We start from the raw sequence: 11,575 nt of genomic DNA, 5'->3' as shown, positions 1-11,575 counted from the left end.
AGGCCAGGTGCTGTGGTTCATGCCTGTAATCCCAGCACTTTGGGATGCTGAAGTGGGCGAATCACTTGAGGTCAGGAGTTCGAGACCAGGCCAACATGGCGAAACCACGTCTCTACTAAAAATACAAAAATCAGCCAGGTGTGGTGGTGCACACCTGTAGTCCCAGCTACTCGGGAGGCTGAGGCAGGAGAATTGCTTGAACCCAGGAGGCAGACACTGCAGTGAGCTGAGATTGCACCACTGCATTCCAGCCTGGGTGACAGCACAACATTCTGCCTCAAAAAAAAAAAAAAAAGTTTAACTCATATTCTGGCACCAAATAGCATTCAGTAGATGCCAGGCTATTACTGTTGTGAGCATCTAACATCTTATGTCCACCCTCAAAGACTGGACCACATTCTTAACATCTTGAGGACAGTGAGATTTTCTTACCCCCTGGGATCCCAGAGACTGATCCATTTGCAGTGACAGGGCCAAGCCAAACCTAATAAAACCAGCGGACATCACTGCATCTTTCATGCTAGGCATTGTGCTAAGGGCTTTGCACTTAGAATCTCAACTGCTGAGACTGTTCAGCCTCCTCGCAATGACCTTTTCAGTAGGTGTGACTGTTATCCCCCTTGTACAGAGCGGGAAACTGAGGCTCAGAGCTAAGTGACTAGTCTAGCTGGTAAGTGGATGGGGCTGGCAGGATGTCCAGCTCAGATGGACAGCAAAGCTTTAGGTTGGAAGGACTGTGCCTTAGCCTTGTTTTCCTGTTGCCTGGGCCTCCCTGAGCTGGCCAGAAGAGGAGCTTGCCCCCCTGCCAGTGAAACCAAGAGTCCTCTCTCAAGGTGCTCCCTGCCTCCTGCTTGAAGAGGCTTCCTGTCTTTTTTAGACCTTGTCTTCAGGGGCAAGAATCTCACCCAGCCCCACCAGATCTAAGAATCCCGAGTTAGATGCAGCATCACCCCGCTCCATTCCTCCAGGCCCCCACCCCACCCCATCTTGCATATGCACATCAGACCATGCACAATTCCATATTTCCTTGTTTCATTCTCAGCATGGCCAGAGAACCCAGATGAGTTTCTTGCAAATATCCTTAGAATGCATGGTCCTGTATAAGGACAGATGGCGTTGTATTTGCATAGCTCAGGGAATTTTTTTGGGAGGCTTCAGGATCATTTATCTATCAAATGCTACTTGTGGGGGCAAATAAGGCAGAAACGATTCTAGACCAGGGGCTGAAAACTGGTGACCCTCAAGCTGGATCAGATATGCAGACATTTTTTTGTTGTTGTTTGGCTAACATGAGCCAATACTTAAAAACCAAAAGAGTCTGCCTAAAAATCCCAGATCTCTGGCTTCACTCACAAAATCAGAAATGCTGACCATGGAACTGACCTCCCGTCTGGCAGCGACTTGCTCATTTACATTTACCTGGCCTGCAGGTACCTGAGTTTTGGCTGTTGCCTTAGTCAGTGAGCATCTTGAGTCCAAGGTCACCACCCAGGGAGTGGGCGGGAGAAGAGGAGGGGTTTTTGCTCTTTGTCTGCAGTTCAGCTATGTGTCCACCAGAGGTCCCCTTTCTGTGAAGTGAACTGAAGTATGGAGAAAGCTCCAAAGTAAAACCGCTGGGTTCGAATCCTGGCTCCACCAATTACTTGCTGTGTGACCTTAGGCACGTAGTCTAACCTCTCTGAATTTTACTGTCCTAGTCTCTAAGTGGTGGTGATAAAAGTGCCTACTTTCAGTAGTCTTTGTGATAATAAAGGAAATCTATCATAAACCTTAAAACAGTGTTCCATCCATTTCAGCTATTGTTACTACTATTATTTCATCAAACAGAGGTGTGTGTGCCCTTTTGGCCCAGATTGTTAAGAGTTTCTCCATTTTTGATGTTATGAAAGTGTTACTTTTATGATTTTTTGTGATCTTAAACTTCAGAGTAAATTGAAATTATATATATGTAAATCATAAGGTTAAAATGCACAAGTGAATCCTGAATCAAAGAGGAGAATCCTTTTATGCTGTGAATCACCCCCTTCAAATGTGAATCATTCTGTACCTTCAGATCCTGGACCGGGTGCAGTGGCTCATGTCCATAATCTCAACACTTTTGGAAACTGAGGTGGGAGGATTGCTTGAGGCCAGGAATTTGAAACCAGCCTGGGCAACATAGTGAGATCCTGTCTCTACAAAAAATTTAAAAATTAGCCAGGCATGGTGGTGCATGCCTGTAGTCCCAGCTACTCAGGAGACTGAGGTGGGGGGGTCGCTTGAACCCGGGAGTTTGAGGCTGCAGTGAGATACGATGGCGCCACTGCACCCCAGCCTGGGTGACAGAGTGAGCTCCTGTCTCTGTTTAAGAAAAACAACAACCAGAAACAAACAGGTCCTTGATCATCACCTTTCTTAAAGGGGCTCATCTGCAATGTGTCTCTATTTGAGAAAGCCTCTAAGTGACTCCACTATTGTTCTCTCTCTGCCGCCTGCCTGCCCTGGTGAGTTGAAAAGCACTGATTGGGCTTTGACTTTTGCGCCATAGCTCATATTTTTGAAGATAATTTTTTGTGCTGAGACAGTTTTCTTCTTTCTGGCTATCAGTTTAATGTGGGAGCTGTATCTTGTAATACACAAACATGTAATACACAAACATGTAATACACAAACATGACCACAAGAGGGTAGATGTATTCTGCAATACTGCCCTAGAATCACCATCCGTATGCTATTTCACCCTTATTTACTTTGGGAGGCTGAGGTGGGCACATCACCTGAGTTCAGGAGTTTGAGACCAGCCTGGCCAACATGGTGAAACCCCATCTCTACTTAAAATACAAAAATTAGCCAGGTGTGGTGGTTGGTGGCTGTAATGCCGGCTACTTAGGAGGCTGAGGCAGGAGAATCGCTTGAACCTAGGAGGCGGAGGTTGCAGTGAGCTGAGATCATGCCATTGCACTCCAGCCTGGCAGACAAGAGTGAGACTCTGTCTCAAAAACAAAAAACAAAACAAAAAACCTTTACTTAAGTAATAATATATTATTATTGTTAATATAATATTGTTAATATAATATTATATTTATATATAATAAATATAATATTGTTAAGATGTTGAGTAGTAAGTGCTATAAAAGAAGACTCATATATACATACAGATACATATGCATAAATATAGAAGCTTGGCAAATTTTGAGGTGTCTCCATATGATGGTGTCTGGGGAGACACTGTTTTGGGAACATGGGGTGGCGGTGAAAGTTCACTTGCCCAGCACGTTAAGCTGAGAATCCTATCTTTTCTAGGTCCCTTTCCCCAACTCCACGCTAGACTCCAGCATTTCTGCTTTGCCTTAGGATGCAAAGCCATGCCCCATGGGGCTCAAAAACAAACCTAGTTTCATTTCCAGCATGGAGCACGGACTTTCAATCCCTTCCCATTAGGTTTTCTGAAGAGCAGTGTGAGGCCTAGACTCTGCAGCCAGAGAAGAAAGGAAGCAGAGTGGGGCCCAGCTATCAGCGCACCTGCCTTTTCCTGTGCTTGCTCTGAGTTTGTGCCGGGATTTCAGATGAGTCCCTGCAGAGCAGGAGGCACTGGGAGCCATGCAAACGTGAAAAAACGGGGCCCTGCCTTATAAACATTCGAGAGACAGGCACAGTGTTGACAGCAGACAGGGTAGTAATTATAAGAGCACTAAGCCCCTGCGCTACCTTGCCAAGTGTGAACACTTAGGATTCCCACTTTATAGATGAGTAAGGTGAGGCCCGGAGAGGTTGAGCGACTGGTCAGAGGTTATCTAGCTAATGAGTGGCAAACCGGAGATTCCGAGACCCCACTGTTGTGCAAAGCGTTTGCACGGCGGAGTGTTCTCCTCTAGGCACCACTAGAGGGCGGGGTGGAGGCAGAGATGCTGTTCCTGCCCCACCGTTGACAATCCTCTCTCCCCTCCCCTAGGAAATCGCCCCGGGCCAGCTGAGCCTGGAGGACCTCTTGGAGATGACGGATGAACAGGTGTGCGAGACTGTGAAGAAATACGGAGCCAACCGGGAGGAGTGTGCCCGCCTCAATGCCTCCCTCTCCTGCCTCAGGAATGTCCACATGTCAGGTGAGCAGGCCCTGGGATTGGGGATGTGGAGACTTGTCCCCAGAAGAGCTGCCACGGTCCCTCGGCATCCTGTGCCTGCCATTGCAGGCCAGGACGAGACAGACTCAACCCTGGGGGGCAAATGTGGCACGCAGGAAGAGGCAGCATGGACCTGGGATTTGGAGGCCGGAAGACGCCGACAAGGGCAGCTCTTGGGTTTGAACTCTTGCCCCAGGACGACCTGCTGAGGTTTAGGGCATCTGGTGCTGGATAATTAGGGTCCGGACATGAAAATGTTGAGTGCGCATAGGAGACCAGGGTCTTTTTACTTTAGACATGTTGAAGTGCCTTTGCATTTTGGGTCAATGTCTAGCTTCTATTTTTTTTTTTTTTACAGAAATGATTTGCATTCATTGTAACATAAACCAGAAAATAGATTTTTTAAAAAATCACCATAAGCCCCACCCTCTAGGTAACTGCTGTTATCATTTTGGTATAATTTTTCCTGACAAATGGATATATGTATACTTTAAAAAATAGAATTAGAATTATCCACACATATTGCTTAAATTTTTTTTTTTTCACCTAATAAAATAACCTCTGTGACTTGTTGTATCAGTTTGGGGGCCAATATATTGTCATTCCTCCTGGATGTTTTCCATTAATTGTTCAGATACCCGTTTGTCTTTATTAGCAGAACATCAAATATCATCTTCCTGAGGCTTCCTGCTTCTCTTTAGCCTCATGATTTATCTGCAAATTCTGGGGCCTTTCTGTCCCAAGGGATGCGCTCGCTCTGCAAACGCCAGCCACGGAGAAGTGTTAGTGACCATCAGCACGGTTGTTTCAGTTCCCACCACAAGGTGTCACTATTGAGCATCAGTCTGGCAGAGTCACGTGGAGGCTCACGGATGCCCTTGCTTGATTCAACCTGCTTTTTTCTTTTCTTTCTTTCTTTTTTTTTTTGAGACGGAGTCTTGCTCTGTCGCCCGGCTGGAGTGCAGTAACCGGATCTCAGCTCGCCGCAAGCTCCGCCTCCCAGGTTTACGCCATTCTCCTGCCTCAGCCTCCGGAGTAGCTGGGACTACAGGCGCCCGCCACCTCGCCCGGCTAGTTTTTTTTTATATTTTTAGTAGAGACGGGGTTTCACCGTGTTAGCCAGGATGGTCTCGATCTCCTGACCTCGTGATCCACCCGTCTTGGCCTCCCAAAGTGCTGGGATTACAGGCTTGAGCCACCGCGCCCGGCCTCAACCTGCTTTTTTCAACAAGCATTTGTCGAATATTGTTCTAGACCTGGAGAAGTCTTCTAATCTGAGTGGCTATGGGGTGCCAGCAGGGCTGAAGAGGCAGCAGTGAACAAAATACAACATACTTGAAATAGGTCATTGGCCTAGTCCTCCATGCGTGCCCTTTTGTATTTTTTTCTTGCTGGCAGATCTTGATTCAGGTACAGTCAGCATCAAAAGGGACCATGCAGCTGGGCACACTGGCTCACACCTGTAATCCCAGCACTTTGGGAGGCCAAGGCAGGAGGATCTCTTGAGCTCAGGAATTCCAGACCAGGCTGGGCAAATGGTGAAACCCCGTCTCTACAAAAAATACAAAAAAAAAAAGTGCCGTGTGTGGTGGCACACACCTGTAGTCCCAGCTACTCGGGAGGCTGAGGCTGGTGGATCACTTGAGCCCAGGACATTGATTGAGGCTGCAGTGAGCCATGGTCACACTGCTGCACTCCAGCCTGGGTGACAAAGCAAGATCCTGTCTCAAAAATAAAGTGGGGGGCGGACCATGCACTGGGGGCTGTCCTGTGCCTTGAAGGATGTTTGGTTAGAAGCATCCTTGACCTCTGCCCGTGAGATACCAGTAACATCGCCCAACTCAAAGTCATGGCACACGGAAATATCCCCAGATATTTCCAAATGTCCCCAGGGAGGCACAATCACTCCTGGCTGATGAGCTGTAAAGGTGATGTTACTCTTTACCTCTAGCACAATGGTGTTGACTCACCAAACATGAGTGTGGCTGACGGGGAGGGGCCTCTCAGTCACTCAGTACATACAAAATCTACTCCAAAGGTGACTTTCTCTCTTTACTCACAGTGAGAAGCAGATGACAGTTTTCTCTCTTTTAAAAAAAATTGCAGGCCAGGCATGGTGGCTCACACCTGTAATCCCAGCACTTTGGGAGGCCAAGGTGGGAGAATTGCTTGAACCCAGGAGTTTGAGACCAGCCTGGGCAACATAACAAGACTCTACCTCTACCAAAAAAAAAAAAAAAAAAAAAATAGCTGGGTGTTGTGGCATGCACCTGTAGTCCTAGCTACTTGGGAGGCTGAAGTGGAAGGATTGCTTGGGTCCTGGAGGTGTCAAGGCTGCAGTGAGCTGAGATGGTACCACTGAAAGCCAGCCTGGGTCACAGAGTGAGATCCTGTCTTAAAAATAAATGGCACCAAATTACAATGTTATATCATAAACATCTTCCTTTGTCAATAAATGCATTCACTTCTTATTTTTAATGCCTGAATACTAACACAATTTATTCAACCAATCTCCTATTTTTGGAAATTGGAGTTATAGCCATACTTTTCCTATCATAAGCAATGCTGCCTGAATAACCCTGAGTATTGTCTTTGGGGACCCCTGTGGCTATTCTTTTAGAGTGAATTCATAGGAGAGGAGTCTTGCAAGAAAACATTGGCATATTTTGGCCAGACGGGGTGGCTTACACCTGTAATCCCAGCACTTTAGGAGGCCGACGCTGGTGGATCATCTGAGGTCAGGAGTTTCAGACCAGCCTGACCAATATAGTGAAACCCCGTCTCTACTAAAAACACAAAACTTTAGCTGAGCGTTGTGGCACACACCTGTAATCCCAGCTACTTGGGAGGCTGAGGCAGGAGAATCTGTTGAACCTGGGAGGTGGAGGTTGCAGTGAGCCAAGATCATGACGTTGCACTCTAGCCTGGGTGACAGCGAGACTGTGTCAGAAACAAAAAACAAAAACAAAAACAAAACAAAACACATATTTTAAGAATTGTGGTGAACATTGTCATATTGCTTTCCAGAAAGTTTGTACCCTTTTATGCCCCCACAATACCTGACAGTGAATGTTTGAGGTTAGGTTTTTAATTACTTTTCAGAATTCACATTGTCTCATCAGAGAGACCCTACTGAGTTTGGCAGCATCCTTAGAAGTAGAGTGAGGTTCCAGTTTCTGTGAGAGAGGCATTTATGTCAGCCTTATGGGGGCAGAATAGTCATTTTTTGGTAACATTCTGGGCTGCGCGAGACCATGAAAGGTCTTGTACTCTGATTTTTTTTTTTTTTTTTTTTTGGAGACAGAGTCTCGCTCTGTCGCCCAGGCTGCACTGCAGTGGCGCGATCTTGGCTTATTGCAACCTCCGCCTCCTGGGTTCAAGCAATTCTCCTGCCTCAGCTTCCCGAGTAGCTGGGACTACAGGTGCATGCCACCACGCCCGGCTAGTTTTTTTGTATTTTAGTAGAGATGGGGTTTCACCGTATTGCCCAGGCTGGTCTTGAACTCCTGAGCTCAGGCAATCCACCTGCTTTGGCCTCCCAGAGTGCTAGGATTACAGGCGTGAGCCATCACACCGGGCCCTGTCCTCTGATCTTTTTCAAAATTTGTTTGATCCAGATGGACAGTGCAAGTACAATTTATATTGTGACCCCCTCCACACACATAGGTATACATACATGCACACCATGTAGCTACACATACATATACACAATTATAGCATGTTTCATGAAAGAATACTCCTCCTTCCCATGCATGATGAAAGACGATGTTGTAAGTCCATTCCTGTTCTATGCTATATCATTTAGCAGATGCGGGTAATGTCCACTTTCTTTTCTTTTTTTTTTTTTTTGAGATGGAGTCTCACTCTGTTACCCAGGCTGGAGTGCAGTGGCGTGATCTTGGCTCACCGTAACCTCTGCTTCCTGGGTTCAGGTGATTCCCCTGCCTCAGCCTCCTGAGTAGTTGGGACTACAGGCATGCGCCACCACACCCAGCTAATTTTTGTGTTTTTAGTAGAAGTGGGGTTTTACTATATTGGCCAGGCTGGTCTCAAACTACTGATCTCAGGTGATTCATCTGGCTCGACCTCCCAAAGTGCTGGGATTACAGGTATGAGCCACCATGCCTGGCCTGCCACTAATTTTTGTTTTTGAGACAGGGTCTTACTTTGTCACCCAGGTTGGAGTACAGTGGTGTGATCACAGCTCACTGCAGCCTCAACCTTCTGGGCTCAAGCAATTGTCCCACCTCAGCCTCCCCAGTAGCTGGGACTACAGGTGCACGCCACCACACCTCTCTGAGTTTTGTAGAGACTGGGTTTCGCTTTGTCGTTGCCTAGGCTAGTCTCAAAATCCTGGGTTCAAGCAGTCCTCCTGCCTCGGCCTCCTAAAGTGCTGGGATTACAGGCATGTGTCCCCATGCTTGGTCAAGCAGCACTTTCATTACATACCTCACTACAGTTTGAACCTACACTGATCTCATTGATCCTCCTGCCTCCACATAGGCCTCCCTCTGGACTCTTCCCAGGCTGCTAAGACTCTGTCTTCTACGTCTTGCCTCAGATGCCAGCCTTAGGGCCACCGGCACATTGAAAGCAGTGGCCAAGTGCTCCCTGTTTACACATGTTCCTACAGCACTCAGCACCGGAGTCAGCTCAACTGAGACTTCTTAGTAAAGACTTGTGTACCCATTTCTGATCCTTAACACTGTACTTCACCTATGCTGTTCCTGCAGGTAATGGTGCCACTTAAAACATTTACGCCGGGCGTGGTGGCTCATGCCTGTAATCCCAGCACTTTGTGAGGCCAAGGTGGGTGGATCATGAGGTCGGGAGATTGAGACCATCCTGGCTAACACTATGAAACCCCATCTGTACTAAAAAAAAAAAAAATACAAAAAATTAGCCGGGCGTGGTGGCGGGCGCCTGTAGTCCCAGTTACACGGGAGGCTGAGGCAGGAGAATGGCATGAACCCGGGAGGCGGAGCTTCCAGTAAGCCGAGATCCCACCACTGCACTCCAGCCTGGGCGACAGAGCGAGACTCCGTTTCAAACAAAACAAAACAAAAGAAAAACCCCAAAACAAAACAAAAAAATAAAACAATGAAGCACAACGTTATATAGCATTGCAAATTTAAGGAATAATAGACCTCAGATATGTCTTATAAGTTGAAAAGATAGAAATAATGCACATCATAGCCTAGATCGTGCCACTGCACTCCAGCCTGGACCACAGAGCGAGACTCCATCTCAAAAAAAATTTTTTTTAATGCTTACCTTTTTTTGGGGAGTGATTTGTTTTTAAATGAATGCCTCTCTTTTCCACTAGACTGTAAGCTGCAAAAGGTCAGGGATCATACTTGTTTCTGCTCACTGTTTGATTCCCAGGATGAAGATCAATATCTAGCACATAGTAGCGGGTCATTACATATGTATTTTTTTGTTTGAGATGGGATCTTGCTTTGTTGCCCAGGCTGTAGTGTGGTGGCACAATCTTGGCTCACTGCAGCCTCTACCTCCTGGGGTCAAGCAATCCCCCCACTCAGCCTCCTGGGTAGCTAGGACTACAGGCGTGTGCCACCATGCCTGGCAGTCTTTTTTTGTACTTTTTCTAGATACAGAGTTTTGTCGTGTTGGTCCAGCTGGTCTCAAACTTCTGAGCTCAAGCAATCTGTGAAAACTTACCAGTGGCTTAAAGAACACAGTCTTCCTCATGGATTGCAAAACATCTCAGGGTTTGGCTCCACTTGAAGTCCTACCATTCACATTTTCCCTTCAAGCCCTAAATATCGGATAAATCTATGAATTACTTAGAGTTTTCTAGATGAGGCTTGGATTTCACATCTTGATACTCACATCCATCCCTCTGCCTAGAATTTTCTTTCCCTTTGTCCTTCTGGTGAATCCCTGCTCTTCCCCAGGCCCAATGCAAAGCCTGCTTCTCTATGAGGACTTTCCTGGGCTCTGCAAACTGAGCTGACCGCTTGCCCTTGGCTACCGGAACACCAGATACTTCAGTGACTGCAAGATCTACACCGCCGAGCCCCCCCTACCCCTGAAAAGCTGTGTGATGTGCTTGCTATTAATGTCCACCAGGGGGAACCAGTGAGCCATCCTCAAAGTATCTTTCATGTTTAAAATCCTTTCTTCCCTCAAAAATAGTAATTGGTTCCTTGAAGCTTCTAACCATCTTGGGAGTTGGATGGCTTCCCTTTACTCTAACTAAAAATGTTATCCCAGACTGAGGAATAAACTAGTATCTTTCCCATCATACTCTTACTTCTTGAGGGTGATATTGTATTCATCTTAAAAGCCCAGCTCAACCCAGAGCTGGCGTTTCCTACAGTGATGAAATCAGGTTTTTAAAATTCTGGCCCACGGTGCGGACTGGATGCATGTTTGTTAAATGACAGAAGTTGTATTGAGGAACTCACATGGAGACCAAGGATATGGCAGCAAGGCTGCTTTGTGCCTGGCCAAGAATATGTCATCTCTCTCTCTCTCTCTGTCTCTCTCTGTCTCTCTCTCTCTCTCTTTGTCTCTCAGAGGACGGAAGTAGCTTTATTTTAGAGACGTTAATGCTAATCTTAGTTTTCTCCTTGGGCTTTAGGGATATCTTTATTTTCCAGGGCCCAAGGAGCCCGGAAGATAGGAAATCTTAACTCATTTTTCTCTTCTCATAGCTTGTTAGATCAGCCTTAGCCTGAAACCGAAGAATACTCATCCATTCATTTTGCAAGATCAAAGGATCCCAGAGCCAGGATAGCTTAACCTTTCCTTATCATGGCAGCTATGGCCTGAAACCAAAAAAACATTATTCACTCATTCAATGAAATTGGTTGCATGGTTATTCTATGCCAGGTGCTCTTCTGACCTCTAGAGATGCATGCTGAGGTGTGTATCCCCATGAAGTTTACTTTCTATTGTGGGGGGCTGGGGCACAGACAATGAATTATTGTCCTAATGAGCACGTACCTTATGCAGTGTGTGAGAATAAGTGCCGAGGATTAAAGAAGACGTGCAGCAGGCTAAGCGGGGTTGGTAGTGCCCTCTGGAATGGAGGAACTGATCATCACATTAAATAAGGCGGCTAGAGCAGGCTCCATTCTCGTTCTCCTTTCTCCTTCTTAGTCCTCAATCATTTTCTAAGAGTATGGAATCTGGAGTCCAACAAACTTGGGTTTCAGTTCTGGCTCTGCCACCCATTAGCTGTGATTGTGGATAGGACATATTATGATTCTGTGCTTAGTTTCCTAAGCAGTAGGATGGGAATGACGATCATTTGAGCCACATTGGTTGTTGGGAGCATTACATGAGATGATACAGACAAATCACCACCACTACCATCACTGTTATTAGCACCACCACCACCATCATCACCATCACCACCACCACCAATACCACCATCACCACCCACCACCATCACCATTGTTACCACCATCACCACCCACCACCATCACCAATACCACCATCACCACC

At 46.6% G+C, this 11,575-nt stretch overlaps 1 protein-coding gene across 1 annotated transcript in view; it reads left to right on the top strand.

The window, feature by feature from the left end:
• Positions 1-11,575, top strand: part of KSR2 (kinase suppressor of ras 2) — a 501,760-nt gene that overhangs the window by 107,853 nt on the left and 382,332 nt on the right. Inside the window, exon 3 of the mRNA XM_026456593.2 lies at positions 3,931-4,081. Coding sequence (XP_026312378.2) covers positions 3,931-4,081 — 151 coding nt within the window. The remainder of the gene's footprint in view (positions 1-3,930; positions 4,082-11,575) is intronic.

Source organism: Piliocolobus tephrosceles, chromosome 10 (genome assembly GCF_002776525.5).
Source record: "Piliocolobus tephrosceles isolate RC106 chromosome 10, ASM277652v3, whole genome shotgun sequence".
NCBI classification, from domain to species: Eukaryota; Metazoa; Chordata; class Mammalia; order Primates; family Cercopithecidae; genus Piliocolobus; species Piliocolobus tephrosceles.
Note: the sequence above shows the minus strand (reverse complement) of the source record. Positions and strands in the feature narration are given on the sequence as shown.